This window comes from Osmerus mordax, chromosome 4 (assembly GCF_038355195.1).
Source record: "Osmerus mordax isolate fOsmMor3 chromosome 4, fOsmMor3.pri, whole genome shotgun sequence".
In the NCBI taxonomy this organism is placed as follows: Eukaryota; Metazoa; Chordata; class Actinopteri; order Osmeriformes; family Osmeridae; genus Osmerus; species Osmerus mordax.
In genome coordinates this window covers 268,519-284,010 of record NC_090053.1, presented here as the reverse complement: position 1 = coordinate 284,010, position 15,492 = coordinate 268,519, and the positions used below count along the sequence as shown (strand labels likewise).

The window sequence follows — 15,492 nt, the reverse complement described above, 5'->3', positions numbered from 1 at the left end:
CAAATTATTTTCAGATGGACCACTTATCTTCACTGATAAGAAGAAGAGAATCTAGCTAATGACACCATGATGAATTGTGGACAATTTTCTTTTGACTTAGTATTTGAGGTGAGAAGTTTGCTATTTTTGTCAATCGGAGCCAGAGTTTTATGGAGGCAGCCGCTGGCGATCATCGGCGGTATTGCACTTTACGCCACTTCCGCATTGGCATTTTTCAGGCCCGGAAGTTGCCCTTTGTGTACACCCAGAGCCCGTCTACGGAGAGCCTGTCCACTCCAGAGCCATAGAAAAAGATTTATTTTTTATGGCTCTGGTCCACTCCATAAGTCCCATTGTACCGAATTTGGTTGCAGTTCCACCAGATTTACACTGGGGGTGATCGCGGACGAGTGCAAAAAGAATGGGAATCTAGACGGCTAAATGTGTCTCTTTCGCCTGATTGTCGTTGAGAAATCTCAGATTTGATTGTAGTTTTTGCAAGTTCAAAATGGATTATAGGTCGAAAGTTGAATTAACGAGTACTTATGTCCTTTCGATTTCTTACAGGGTGAGTCGTTGTCATAGGCGGAAATCCCAGGGGGGTGTCCCCCCCGGAACACGACCCCCACATCCTGGGAAAAATATGATTCCCCCCCCCCCAATAAATCACTGTAAACATAAGGAAATGTAAATAATATTAATAATATACATTTAACATATTAAAATGTAGGCTATGTGTTACAGCAGTAATTTTGGTGTCCCCCTCATGAATTGCTCTTGAGAAAATGTCATATAATTGTCTCCCCCAAAATTGATAGCAGATTTTCGCCACTGGTCGTTGTTGCCCATGCTAGCATTCTGCTAATGAATACTGATTGTATGACGTCATTGACATTTTAAAAGGCTTTTTAGAACAAAAAAGCTACTTTAATTTTTTTATTTAAAAAAATACACACCCAGCAGTGTGTATTTTCTTTGCCTCCCTTTTCGAATGCAACACTCAAATTACTAGACACAAAATTATATCCTGAGAAAAGTGGATTTTGAGGGGTATAAGCTCCATAGACCTCCATTCATTCTGCACTCGCCCGTTAGCGCCCTCATATGGAACTAGAGTGGAACTGCAACCAGTTCAGAAGCCGAAAGTTTTCCGAGAGTGGCAGTTCTCTAGCCTGGCTCTGCCCTCCTACGTACTTCCGCTCAATTGGGATTTTGCTTCTCTACTAGGTCTGGGATTTCAGTGCATCAGTCGGTTTTCAGAAACAGATTTTTTGTAGGTCCAATCAGCGAACAGAGGGAGTGGCTGAGAACGATGACGTTGATGTCGTGCACTAGTTTGAGTTGTAGTTCAGTAATGGCGGTGGAGAAAGATGCGAGCGAAGCTATACTGCGGTTGTGGCAACGCTGCCGAATATCCATAAATTAAAGCCGGAGCAAGAACAATCCTTGCTGAGTTTTGTTGGTGGTCATAATGTTGTGGCCCTCCTCCCCACGGGGTTCGGGAAAAGTTTGATTTTCCAGCTACGGCAGCTAGCTCCGTGGTGAAGGAGTTGGCTAAGGCGAATGCTAGCGATTGGTTATGGCAGATTAGAGTGGCTCTGGGCAGATCCTAGATCCTAGTTTTAAACTTCAACAGAGTACCCGCCTTCAAGGAAGTTAACGCTTGTCAATGGAGCGATCCCAGACCCTCTGTACAAATAAAATGTATGAGGGTATGGTTAGGACCAGGCTAGTAGGCTAGTTCTCCCCTTATTAGACATTTTCAGGTAGGCTACACCTTAATGTAATGCCAAGCCCTCGCTCCTCGTCTCGAGGCCAAGGCCTGATGTCTTTCTAGGCTAAACCGTTGTGACTTTGTGTAGTCCATTTTCTGTTTCACACTGACAAAGGATAAATAATATTGTTCATGTCAGCTGCCTGTTCGCTTTATGAATATCGTTTCGGCTCGCGAGAGCTAGCGCAGCCAGAGGCTGTTTAAGCCTATATTAGACATTCTCTGGTGCTGCTCATTCAACTCAAGATGGCTGAGTCCAGAGCGAAGAGAGCAAGTCAAACTGACTGGCGGCAAGTTCTTTTTTAAATAAGCTATCGAAATGCTTATCCAAACAACGTCAATTGCGGCACTGGATTCCGTTGGATAATAAAAAGAGTGCCCGGTTCTTGAGTTGATAGTGGGAGCCCATTCTAATTTGTACACACACACAGATGTGTGATGCCCACGGAAGGTCCCCATTTGAACACCACTGGAGTCAAAATCACGTGATACTGTACATAATACGGAAGCAGAAGGATGTAAGCACTTCAGTAATTGAAATAAGATTGTAGAAAAGTCTATAAATAAAATAGAACACTCATATTAACATATAGCACAAGTGACACTTCAACCGTAAGTAGCTACCCTGCTAACTTGATTAGAAATCAGACAGTAGGACGCCACGGTACGGTAGCTAGCTTTAGCTTTTAGCGCTGATCTAGGCTAGTAGGGTATCAGAGATCAGATGGGCTACCACCCTGCTTGGTACTAGTAGTTTAGTAAGAGTTAGACTACATGAATCTCGTTATTAGTAACACGTATGCGTTGAGTGACAATGTACAGATGAAGTCAGTATAATCATTTAGCTGTCGTGGTCGTGTCAGGTGACGCGGACAAAGAATAATTGTCAATGGACCCCTGTTAGCTAGGCTATTAGTAGACTATAGTCTACTAATGACGCAACCTGCAGTAGAGCTCAAGTTAGAAACAGACTGCAGCGTTTTGTAAACATATCTCTAGTGTATATAGAGTCAATGTTGTTGTCGTCTTCGCTGTAGAAAAGCCAGCATGGAGCCCACTGCTTCAGGGATGTTCTGTAACAGGATGCTGAGCATGGTCAACTCGGAGGACGTTAACGCCATTATCCAAGCCCAGAGACACATGTAAGCGACCAGAACGTGCCTGAAACGCCAGCGAAACGTGATCATTTCCAACATGAGTTGGTCAAAAATGCCCAGCTCTGCATGCTTTAAGTCATTGTAAACAATACTGGGTATATATTGACGGTTGGGTCTCATTGTAGGTTGGACCGCTTTGAGAAAACGAACGAGATGCTGATAAACTTCAATGGACTTTCCAACGTGCGTCTGCAGCAGGTGAATGAACACTTCCTCATCCACACAAGGACCCTGGTGGAGATGAAGAAGGACCTGGACAGCATCTTCAGAAGGATCAGGTGCATTGCAGGTCACAATCATCCTATCCATGTCCCTCTCTATTCCTCTCTTCTCCAAACTGCTCTCCTCTAATACGCATAGTGTGTTATCCCCAAGGACACTGAAGGGAAAGATTGCCAAACAGTACCCTGAGGCATTCAGCAGTGAGTATTAGTTTTCCCTACCATGCATCAAGTTACACCCCACCTTTAGGTTACAATATATTGTTGTTATTATTGGTGGTAGTAGTAGTAGTCTATGCAGGTTGCTGAGATACAGTGCTTCATCACTCTGGCTCCTCACAGATGTCCATGAGTCCCCTACCCTGGAGGATGACGATGATGACCTCTGCCTGATCCCACCCAGCGTTGCCACGACAACAGCCGCCACCTCAGAGCAGAGCACTGAGTCATGTGACACGAGCCCAGGCCTTGTGTCGCCCGCCATCAGCCGCTGCTCCGAAGACCTCTCAGAGCCCCAAGACACACCCACCTCCGACTGGCCTGCGGCAGGGCTGCGGGACGAGGGCCCAGACTCTGTCCCTGCGGAGTAGAGATCTAGGACCTGATCTAGACTCTGTCCCTGCGGAGTAGAGATCTAGGACCTGATCTAGACTGTCCCTGCGGAGTAGAGATCTAGGACCTGATCTAGACTCTGTCCCTGCAGAGTAGAGATCTAGGACCTGATCTAGACTCTGTCCCTGCGGAGTAGAGATCTAGGACCTGATCTAGACTGTCCCTGCGGAGTAGAGATCTAGGACCTGATCTAGACTGTCCCTGCGGAGTAGAGATCTAGGACCTGATCTAGACTCTGTCCCTGCGGAGTAGAGATCTAGGACCTGATCTAGACTCTGTCCCTGCGGAGTAGAGATCTAGGACCTGATCTAGACTCTGTCCCTGCGGAGTAGAGATCTAGAACCTGATCTAGACTCTGTCCCTGCGGAGTAGAGATCTAGGACCTGATCTAGACTGTCCCTGCGGAGTAGAGATCTAGGACCTGATCTAGACTCTGTCCCTGCGGAGTAGAGATCTAGGACCTGATCTAGACTCTGTCCCTGCGGAGTAGAGATCTAGGACCTGATCTAGACTCTGTCCCTGCGGAGTAGAGATCTAGGACCTGATCTAGACTCTGTCCCTGCGGAGTAGAGATCTAGGACCTGATCTAGACTCTGTCCCTGCGGAGTAGAGATCTAGGACCTGATCTAGACTCTGTCCCTGCAGAGTAGAGATCTAGGACCTGATCTAGACTCTGTCCCTGCGGAGTAGAGATCTAGGACCTGATCTAGACTGTCCCTGCGGAGTAGAGATCTAGGACCTGATCTAGACTCTGTCCCTGCAGAGTAGAGATCTAGGACCTGATCTAGACTCTGTCCCTGCGGAGTAGAGATCTAGGACCTGATCTAGACTCTGTCCCTGCGGAGTAGAGATCTAGGACCTGATCTAGACTCTGTCCCTGCAGAGTAGAGATCTAGGACCTGATCTAGACTGTCCCTGCGGAGTAGAGATCTAGGACCTGATCTAGACTCTGTCCCTGCAGAGTAGAGATCTAGGACCTGATCTAGACTCTGTCCCTGCAGAGTAGAGATCTAGGACCTGATCTAGACTCTGTCCCTGCGGAGTAGAGATCTAGGACCTGATCTAGACTCTGTCCCTGCAGAGTAGAGATCTAGGACCTGATCTAGACTGTCCCTGCGGAGTAGAGATCTAGGACCTGATCTAGACTCTGTCCCTGCGGAGTAGAGATCTAGGACCTGATCTAGACTCTGTCCCTGCAGAGTAGAGATCTAGGACCTGATCTAGACTCTGTCCCTGCGGAGTAGAGATCTAGGACCTGATCTAGACTGTCCCTGCGGAGTAGAGATCTAGGACCTGATCTAGACTGTCCCTGCGGAGTAGAGATCTAGGACCTGATCTAGACTCTGTCCCTGCGGAGTAGAGATCTAGGACCTGATCTAGACTCTGTCCCTGCGGAGTAGAGATCTAGGACCTGATCTAGACTCTGTCCCTGCGGAGTAGAGATCTAGAACCTGATCTAGACTCTGTCCCTGCGGAGTAGAGATCTAGGACCTGATCTAGACTGTCCCTGCGGAGTAGAGATCTAGGACCTGATCTAGACTCTGTCCCTGCGGAGTAGAGATCTAGGACCTGATCTAGACTCTGTCCCTGCGGAGTAGAGATCTAGGACCTGATCTAGACTCTGTCCCTGCGGAGTAGAGATCTAGGACCTGATCTAGACTCTGTCCCTGCGGAGTAGAGATCTAGGACCTGATCTAGACTCTGTCCCTGCGGAGTAGAGATCTAGGACCTGATCTAGACTCTGTCCCTGCAGAGTAGAGATCTAGGACCTGATCTAGACTCTGTCCCTGCGGAGTAGAGATCTAGGACCTGATCTAGACTGTCCCTGCGGAGTAGAGATCTAGGACCTGATCTAGACTCTGTCCCTGCAGAGTAGAGATCTAGGACCTGATCTAGACTCTGTCCCTGCGGAGTAGAGATCTAGGACCTGATCTAGACTCTGTCCCTGCGGAGTAGAGATCTAGGACCTGATCTAGACTCTGTCCCTGCAGAGTAGAGATCTAGGACCTGATCTAGACTGTCCCTGCGGAGTAGAGATCTAGGACCTGATCTAGACTCTGTCCCTGCAGAGTAGAGATCTAGGACCTGATCTAGACTCTGTCCCTGCAGAGTAGAGATCTAGGACCTGATCTAGACTCTGTCCCTGCGGAGTAGAGATCTAGGACCTGATCTAGACTCTGTCCCTGCAGAGTAGAGATCTAGGACCTGATCTAGACTGTCCCTGCGGAGTAGAGATCTAGGACCTGATCTAGACTCTGTCCCTGCGGAGTAGAGATCTAGGACCTGATCTAGACTCTGTCCCTGCGGAGTAGAGGCTTTCACGCCTCCTCATACACAATGTTGATTTGGGGGGGTGGCTTACACCACTGTTCTAAACATGCAGAATAACTCTGACGTCTATTGAAGCTATTGGTAAGACTTGGCTGTTGTTCTATGAGAGGAGATCACTTGTCTCTACTCTAGGAGCGAATGAATGCTCCAGATGCTAGGCCTCCAGCCCCTAACAGGGAACAGAATACTTACTTCTGTGGGGGCATAGGTTCTTCACATGTGTGTGCACAAGTGTCTTTTTTAATCACTATTTAGCTTGAAGACATCCGTGTTCAGAGGTAGCTAGTGAACTTGGTTAGTTATGCCTGCTCAAACAAGATGTATGTAATTATAGCCATAGCAAAACATCTGTGTTGTTTATGTAATTGAAACCGCAGAACCCAAATACACTTTTTTTTACATAGAAACTGTGTTATGGCTTATGTTCAAAGTTATGTGTTACTTACTTTCTCAAATTGTTTGAATTTGTGTGTATTTACATATAATTAATGTAAAGCTGATGGTTAAGTACTTTCCAAAAGCGTCATATCTTCAATGTGATTAAATATGTACTCGAATGGTGACGTAAACTGTCAAAAATCTCATTTATTCCTCTTCCACCAGCAGAGGGCGCCATGTAAATATAAATGTGCTTTTTGAAGGGTTAAAGTTCACTTAAATGTGGAAAGACTTGAAAAACAAAACCCAAAATTTATATATCAGACAAGTTCCGTATGTGAAAGCATGATACAATGGACTGATCTAAAACAACGCATTTTCCACAAGGCAGGTTTTAAGACCAAGGTAGGGTACTGACAACTGGTGCAATTAGCGTCGCTAGCCTAGTGATGCTAGCTAACAAGCAACTAACCAACGTCAGCGATAACAATGCTAGACAGCAGTAGCCTATCTAGCTAGCCAGTGCGTCTGTGTCTATTCCTTAGACTTGTTTCTAATCCCTCATACCCAGAGACATAAGAGTGACAGGATACTGCGTCTTGCATTTCAAACATGATCTGAAACAGAATGTGTTGTTTCTGTCAGTGTTGTACTGGTAATGAGGGATTCTGAGCAATCCAGTTCCCGAAGATGAGGAGGTTGTCCCGAAAGAAGGCTTTCAGCCTGGTGAGAGAGTTGGACGCTTTTCCTAAAGTTCCCGAAAGTTACGTGGAGACCACAGCAACTGGCGGAACAGGTGAGGGAGTTAGAACAAGGTGTTCATGTATTGCAAACCATGTGTTGTCACAGCTAGAACTTCGAGCTGCATTCACCTCTCCGTCTAGAATGAGGTTGTTAAATAGGCCTACATGATCAGTTATGTCCTCTTTCTGTGTCCAACAGTGTCTTTGGTGGCCTTCAGTTTCATGGCCCTGCTTGCGTTCCTGGAGTTCTTTGTGTATCGAGACACATGGATGAAGTATGAGTATGAAGTTGACAAAGACTTCTCCAGGTGACGCAGCAGTTTGTCATAAAAGTTAAAATAAAATATACCAAAGAGATGAAGGGTTTTTGTCATCTCTCCCAGCTCACAGTGTCAGATGTCCCGCTCACTACAGAGTACTGTCCTTCAGTATCGCTATGGTTTCATGTCCCACTCACTACAGAGGACTGTCGCTATGGTTTCATGTCCCACTCACTACAGAGGACTGTCGCTATGGTTTCATGTCTTGCATCTTCTCTTGCTTTGCAGTAAATTAAGAATAAATGTTGACATCACCGTTGCCATGAGGTGCCAGTGTAAGTATACTACTGTACCTTATTCCTTCTGCTTACTGTAACCACAAAATATGTGGGAATGGCACCATCCTTCCTTGTGTCCATGAACTGGTGTGTGTGTGTGTGCAGTCGTGGGGGCGGACGTCCTGGACTTAGCAGAGACCATGGTGGCATCCGATGGGCTGAAGTACGATCCAGTGAGTAGAACCTCCAACCTCGTCCAATAGCAGGACAGAACCACCAATTTCCTCCAATAGCAGGACGGAACCACCAGTTTCCTCCAATAGCAGGACAGAACCACCAGTTTCCTCCAGTAGCAGGACAGAACTGCATGGATAGATTAAACATCCACTACAGGACACAATGGCTGAACACATCCTATTATCACAATGCTGCATTGTGGGTGAATGTATAATCTGCATACTTTTCTGATTGTATTTGTGTTGTTTCTATTTAGGTCATGTTTGAGCTCTCACCCCAGCAAAGACTGTGGCACATGTAAGACCCTGTACTGCATTTTCAGATATCCAAGGGAAAATATTTAAGATTACGGGGTTTGTAATGTTAGTGAAAATTGTCTGTCTCTTTTTGCTTTGTCCATCCCTCTTCTCCTCCCTCTGTCCATCTGTCCATTTTTTATCTTTGTTCTACGCTTAATCTTTTTGACTCCCTTCCTTGGTCCATTCTTCCCTTCATTTTTATCCTCTGCCTCTCTCCCACGCTCCTCCCTCCCTTCATCACTCCTTTAACTTGCCCTCCATCCCTCTCTCCTCACCTCCCAGGACTCTGCTGCACATCCAGGATCGTCTCAGGGAGGAACACTCTCTGCAGGATGTTCTCTTCAAGACTGCCATGAAAGGAGCCCCCACAGCCCTTCCCCCCAGGTCTGACCCCCCCTTACAGCCCTTCCCCCCAGGTCTGACCCCCCCCACAGCCCTTCCCCCCAGGTCTGACCCCCCCTTACAGCCCTTCCCCCCAGGTCTGACCCCCCCCCACAGCCCTTCCCCCCAGGTCTGACCCCCCCTTACAGCCCTTCCCCCCAGGTCTGACCCCCCCCACAGCCCTTCCCCCCAGGTCTGACCCCCCCTTACAGCCCTTCCCCCCAGGTCTGACCCCCCCCACAGCCCTTCCCGCCAGGTCTGACCCCCCCTTACAGCCCTTCCCCCCAGGTCTGACCCCCCCCACAGCCCTTCCCCCCAGGTCTGACCCCCCCTTACAGCCCTTCCCCCCAGGTCTGACCCCCCCTTACAGCCCTTCCCCCCAGGTCTGACCCCCCCTTACAGCCCTTCCCCCCAGGTCTGACCCCCCCCACAGCCCTTCCCCCCAGGTCTGACCCCCCCCCACAGCCCTTCCCCCCAGGTCTGACCCCCCCCACAGCCCTTCCCCCCAGGTCTGACCCCCCCCTTACAGCCCTTCCCCCCAGGTCTGACCCCCCCCACAGCCCTTCCCCCCAGGTCTGACCCCCCCTTACAGCCCTTCCCCCCAGGTCTGACCCCCCCCACAGCCCTTCCCCCCAGGTCTGACCCCCCCCACAGCCCTTCCCCCCAGGTCTGACCCCCCCCCACAGCCCTTCCCCCCAGGTCTGACCCCCCCTTACAGCCCTTCCCCCCAGGTCTGACCCCCCCCCACAGCCCTTCCCCCCAGGTCTGACCCCCCCCCACAGCCCTTCCCCCCAGGTCTGACCCCCCCTTACAGCCCTTCCCCCCAGGTCTGACCCCCCCTTACAGCCCTTCCCCCCAGGTCTGACCCCCCCCCACAGCCCTTCCCCCCAGGTGAAGGTTTTATTAGGTGAAGTGACCAGGTGTGTTGTTCTTGTTGTCCAGGGAGGACAGCCCGCCCCAGCCCCTGCACGCCTGCAGGATACACGGACACCTCTATGTTAACAAGGTGGCAGGGAACTTCCACATCACCGTAGGAAAGTATGTGTTTCCAAGGCAACCCAGTTTACACGCACACTCACTACTACTACCCAGCTTCAGCTCAGTGTGTGTCTGCTGATGTGTGGATAAGTCTGGTGCTTTAAATGTTGGAAGCACAGTATATAGATAACCTCTGACCTCGCTTCCTCACCGCAGGGCCATCCCTCATCCCAGAGGCCACGCCCATTTAGCTGCTCTGGTCAGCCACGACTGTAAGTCTCTCTCTTTCTTTCAAGTTTGCGGTCTCTCAATATAAGCATGTAGAAAATTCCATTGAATAATTATTTATGTTTTGCGGATGTGTCAGCGTTTAACTTCTCCCACCGCATCGATCACCTGTCGTTTGGGGAGGAGATCCCAGGCATCCTGAACCCTCTGGATGGGACAGAGAAGGTCTGCACCAGCCGTAAGTCTTTCACCACAGAACAACTGCACACTTAGTTGATCTACAGCAATATCCAAGGACTGATAGTTTGAACACTTCTGTTTCTTCTGATAATGTGTGAATACTTTTGTCTCTTCAGACAACCAGATGTTCCAATACTTCATCACCATAGTGCCCACCAAGCTCAACACCTACCAGATCTCTGCCGAGACACACCAGTACTCTGTCACTGAGCGGGTAGGGCAGGGTCAGAGTCGAAGGTCAGTGGTCAGGTTTTGGGGGGTGATGCATTTCTGAGTTCTGTATGTGTGGTCACCCCTCTAGGACCGTGTGATTGACCATGCGGCAGGAAGCCACGGTGTCTCTGGGATTTTCATGAAGTATGACATCAGCTCTCTCATGGTGACGGTTACTGAGCAACACATGCCCCTGTGGAAGTTCCTGGTCCGGCTCTGTGGCATCGTTGGGGGCATCTTCTCCACGACAGGTACACTGGTATTCACCCCCCTGTCTGACCCCCACCACCCTGTCTGACCCCCACCACCCTGTCTGACCCCCACCCCCCTGTCTGACCCCCACCACCCTGTCTGACCCCCACCACCCTGTCTGACCCCCACCACCCTGTCTGACTCCCACCCCCCTGTCTGACTCCCACCCCCCTGTCTGACCCCCACCACCCGGTCTGACCCCCACCACCCGGTCTGACCCCCACCACCGTCTGACTCCTCCCTCCACAGGCATGCTCCATGGCATTGGGGGGTTCTTAGTGGATGTGGTCTGCTGTCGCTTCCAGCTGGGCGCCTACAAACCACAGGAGGCAAGTCATCCACAACATCCCCCTCAGACTGTGTGGGTGTGTCATGCTCACCCTCTCTTCCATCTCTCTCATTCAGGAGAGGTTACTGGATGATCATTTGCCCCCGCAGGAGGACCAGGTGAACGCCCAGGATCCCACCCCCACAGGAAATCATACCCACTGACGCAAACCTTTTAATGGATGGCCAAGATTTATCCTTGTAGCCCATTGGCTAGTTTGTTTTCTTATAGGAAGTGTTTTTAACACAGACTCTAGTAAGCACATTCACATCAGCACATCGTGTCATTTACCAATCAGATGATTAGACTGGACTGTTTTACCCGGTAAAAAGCTGACACCCTCAGCTGATCTCAGGGTAATGCAACACATTTCTACACCAGGACCTGGTAGTGTTGGGTAGGGTACTTGTGTGAGGGGTGCGGGGCTTAGGTCTGTCTGCGTACATTTTGAGTCATGAAATAAAAGAGGCAAAAAAGTAATTACTACTTGCAATAATAAAACGGCACTAGTACACATTTCTGTCTCGTATTCTTAGAACCATTATTCATTTCTGTTAAACATGTGGTTAAAGGTAAACATGTGGTTAAAGTAAAGACATATGAGCCATTATCTAACACATGAGGGTGAGTCAGCAGGAATACTTTACACCATGTCAAGAGTTTATTTGACAGTATGTCAGAATAGCTTTCAGTAAACAAGATTTTTTTTTTTTTAGCAAAATGTAATATATACGTACTGTCGCATTTCATAAAAATAGTTGTTCACGTCTTTGAAACTACAGTATCAATGATACGGTAACCCATAGGAGTACAACTGTACAGGGTGAGTAACACACAGGTAACACGACAGATATACTGATCTCAATGGGGCTCCATGAGTGAGGCATCCTTCACAGACACTTATGTCATCTTTTTTTTTTTCTGTGTACAAACTACTCAGCACCAGCGGTCAGCTCTTGCCTTGACACGGAGGGTGGAAGCATCATCAGCGCTCTTAGCTTTGCACTCTTACGTGGTTTTTACAGTTTCAGATGATAAAAATCTGCACACATTCAGTCTGTGGGCTACAATGACAGAGGCCATCTTGGACTGGAGCCGAAATAGGGAACTTCAGTTAATTTCTTCCTCTCCGGTCAGACATGAAGTACCTTACCTCTCCGGTCAGACATGAAGCACCTTACCAGTCTAAATGAGACACTCAGCCAGAATTCCCTCTACATACGCGGCAGACTTACTTAATATTGGCACTACTTTTTCGAAGCTGCAATATCTGTATCCTGTAATTGTATAAATGGTACCTTGGCATTAAATCTGCGTACGCTCCATTGATGAATTGGAATTAAAGTGAAATTCTGCTGCTGCAACACTTTATGAATGCTGAGATGGGGGAGGGGTCCTAGGTTAGGGTGTAGCCCTGGCTGTATCTAGGACCACTGTGACCTTTAAGCCCTGTGCTACAGGCCTCGGGGCCGGTCTCCCTGCCGGCCTCGGGGGCCGGCCGGTCTCCCTGGAACAGTACGATAGCTTGACACCTTTTGGTGGCAAAGTAATCTACAGTCAGGAAATTGAATGTTTCTGCCCGTGAGAGAACAGGAGAACACAGAATGAAAATACACTGTCTGATATGTGTTACTTTATATCTCTCACATCAACTTTGCATTCTGTTTGCCCACGCAATAAAATGACTCGCTATCGCCATGGTAACAGCTCTGCATTCGTATCAGTAAGGCACTCCGCCCCGCCCCCTATACCATGCCCCTCCCATCCACCTAGGCCCCTCCCACAGTGGTGTGGCTCTGGTAGCACAGTAAAAGCATAGACATGAAAACACAGAACGGTTTCTGTTCTTTGTAGGAACATGGAACAGTTCTCTGTACTCTGCAGTGACTTGTTCACCCAATGGTGGCTCGAGAGCCTGATCCACCAATCAACTTTCAGCTAAATAACACAAGCCTTCTGATTGGTGCTAAATCCATAGGTACCGAATACTCAAGTCTATTGATGTTTCTGTCTTGTCCCACATGACAGCTTGTTTTAGCAGTACACAGTTCCCCTGCCACACAGCAGATGCACTCTCCATTCCACCTCTAGGGGGAGCATCATATTTGAAACTGCAGCCGACAGACTCAAAATCATGCACCTGACAGGTTGTTTGTCTGGAGAATTCCTCAGTCCAATGACACAATGGTCTGTGTTCCTGTGTGATGACACTCTTGTGTCCCACTTTGATGACATGCTGTTTCCTGTCCTCCTTTGATGACACGCTGGTTTGCCTCCATACATCTTTGATCATCATTGATATGTATATATTGTCCAGGCCATGGGAATATGTATCAGCAAAAACTGTCCCTTGTAGGACTGTTCTTTACAAGGTATCTAACTACAACAATGCTTCAAAAAACATCGACAGGGATGCTTTTGAGCTGACAAAAATTTACATATTATTCAAATGTTTACATTTACAGTATATGATATATTGATAGGCATGTATAATCTAACATGTGTATCATTAACAGAAGTGTCCTCAATGTTAGTGTCACGTCCCTGGGAGATCACCCTCCCCTCTCTGCCCCACCCAGACCTCCATACCCCTCTCCTCCTACCATCTGTCAGAGATTCCTATCAACTGTCCAATCAGCTTGTGATGCGCTGGCTGGTCCGAGGCTAGAGAGCGTCCTGCTCAACCCAGCGGCCCGGTTCCAGCATGATCAGGCCCACACTGAGGTCTGGTACCACTGTTAGAGGACCTCCCATGTTAAGGTGGTGGGTGTGATCATCTTGGAAAAGAAATGGGGGAAGGTAGGGGGGTGTACAAGAGGGGAGAAGAGGGGGAGAGAGGAGAGAGAAGAGGGGGAGAGAGGGGAGAGGAGAGGGGGAGAGAGGGGAGAGGAGAGGGGGAGAGGAGAGGGGGAGAGAGGAGAGGGAGAGAGAGGAGAGAGAAGAGGGGGAGAGAGGAGAGAGGGGAGGGGAGAGGAGAGGGGGAGAGAGGAGAGGGAGAGAGAGGAGAGAGAAGAGGGGGAGAGAGGAGAGAGAAGAGGGGAGAACAAGATTCCGCTAGGATGTGACTGTAGGGTTGAATGGAGAGCCTGAGATGAGCCCAGCCAGTCCAGCCTAGTCTTACACAGGCTGACTACACATGATCTGGTCTATCTGCTCACTGTGGAGGTCCAGGACCGGAGGGTGCTGGCCGGTCTGTCCTGCCCAGGGGAGCCCCAGGGCCCTAGAGCACCTGCACTCCCATCCACAGGACCCTCCAGGCCCAGAGAGCGGCAGTAGAGCCCACTGTGACCTAGTGCCCCCTCCTCCTCTCTGGGCTGCAGGCCTCTGGGCTCAGGCCTTTCCTCAAGATGCCCAGGGTCACCTCCATTCAAGCTCACATTCAGGTATGGGTCCCAGGGCCAGGCAGCTTGTGCCTGCTCCTTCTCACCCCCGGGGCTACTGTTCTCTCCATCCCTCCTTTCCATGGACCTTCCCCAGGCAGCTTTCAAGGGTCTGGGCCGGGGCTGCGTCCGCCAGTGTCCCCCCTCAACATCTCTAGGCACCTGATGGGTTTCCTGCCCCTGGACGGTGATCCTTGGCTGGGTGGACCTGCCACCTGGGCCCCCTCTTGTGGACCAGAGGTCTGTCTGCTGTGGAGCCAGGCCCACCATGCGTAGAGGGGCTTCTAGAGAGAGCTGGTGAGGGGGGTCTGAGGCGGATGCTGGATTGGATGAGGCTGGCAGGGGGGGCATCTGTGGGTCAAGGGTCACTTCCGACAGGGCAGGGTGGGTTGGAGGAAGGGCATCCCTGTTGGAGGCACCGTCTACTGGGGGGCAGAGAGACTCAGTAAGACTGGAGGGGAGACATTTACCTGTAAACATGCAGTCACACACACAACTCACACAGCCGTATGAAAACAGCATGCCTCCTCTGCATGCTCAGCGCCACATTTGTATCCACTCAGCGTTTCTATGACAACTGGCTCTTCTATGGGTGGGGATCGTGCAGAGAGGTGCAGTGCAGAGAGGTGCAGTGCTGAGAGGTGCAGTGCTGAGAGGTGCAGTGCAGAGAGGTGCAGTGCAGAGAGGTGCAGTGCTGAGAGGTGCAGTGCTGAGAGGTGCAGTGCAGAGAGGTGCAGTGCAGAGAGGTGCAGTGCAGAGAGGTGCAGTGCTGAGAGGTGCAGTGCAGAGAGGTGCAGTGCAGAGAGGTGCAGAGCAGAGAGGTGCAGTGCAGAGAGTGTTTCAGGCAGAGCACCAGGAGTCCAGTACCGTTCTTACCACAGCTTTAACCCTGCTGCCCTCCCCCCCCTGCTGCCCCCCCCTACCTGCTCTGCCACATGGCTCCTCTACATAGCTGCTCTGCCACATGGCTCCTCTACATACCTGCTCTACCACATGGCTCCTCTACATACCTGCTCTGCCACATGGCTCCTCTACATAGCTGCTCTGCCACATGGCTCCTCTACATACCTGCTCTGCCACATGGCTCCTCTACATACCTGCTCTGCCACATGGCTCCTCTACATACCTGCTCTGCCACATGGCTCCTCTACATACCTGAGGGCTTTCTCTACCAAGACCATCCTGAAAACATACAATCACTCACTGACATGCACACATTATTC

At 49.8% G+C, this 15,492-nt stretch overlaps 3 protein-coding genes across 4 annotated transcripts in view; 2 read left to right on the top strand and 1 right to left on the bottom strand.

Moving 5' to 3' along the window:
• Positions 1-1,339: 1,339 nt before the first annotated feature.
• Positions 1,340-4,071, top strand: kxd1 (KxDL motif containing 1). The gene is made up of 5 exons (XM_067235018.1): positions 1,340-2,365; positions 2,791-2,895; positions 3,036-3,188; positions 3,286-3,332; positions 3,474-4,071. The coding sequence occupies exons 2-5, from the start codon at positions 2,801-2,803 to the stop codon at positions 3,719-3,721; spliced, it is 543 nt and encodes a 180-aa protein (XP_067091119.1). The 5' UTR covers positions 1,340-2,365; positions 2,791-2,800; the 3' UTR covers positions 3,722-4,071.
• Positions 4,072-6,719: 2,648 nt separating this feature from the next.
• Positions 6,720-11,408, top strand: ergic2 (ERGIC and golgi 2). Of its 2 annotated transcripts, none has more exons than XM_067235033.1 (14): positions 6,720-6,857; positions 7,098-7,248; positions 7,395-7,503; positions 7,744-7,790; positions 7,899-7,966; positions 8,227-8,267; positions 8,552-8,653; positions 9,593-9,688; positions 9,845-9,900; positions 9,996-10,094; positions 10,213-10,310; positions 10,398-10,560; positions 10,811-10,890; positions 11,000-11,408. In XM_067235033.1, the coding sequence occupies exons 2-14, from the start codon at positions 7,143-7,145 to the stop codon at positions 11,051-11,053; spliced, it is 1,119 nt and encodes a 372-aa protein (XP_067091134.1). In that variant the 5' UTR covers positions 6,720-6,857; positions 7,098-7,142; the 3' UTR covers positions 11,054-11,408. The 2 variants fall into 2 exon arrangements, with proteins under 2 accessions (XP_067091134.1, XP_067091133.1); XM_067235032.1 differs by having other exon boundaries at positions 10,967-11,408.
• Positions 11,409-13,792: 2,384 nt separating this feature from the next.
• The window catches only part of LOC136941589 (membrane-associated guanylate kinase, WW and PDZ domain-containing protein 2-like), a 48,572-nt gene continuing 46,872 nt past the window's right edge, over positions 13,793-15,492 (bottom strand). The window contains exon 23 of the mRNA XM_067234127.1: positions 13,793-14,691. Within this exon, the coding sequence (XP_067090228.1) occupies positions 14,036-14,691 (656 nt within the window). The 3' untranslated portion in view covers positions 13,793-14,035. The remainder of the gene's footprint in view (positions 14,692-15,492) is intronic.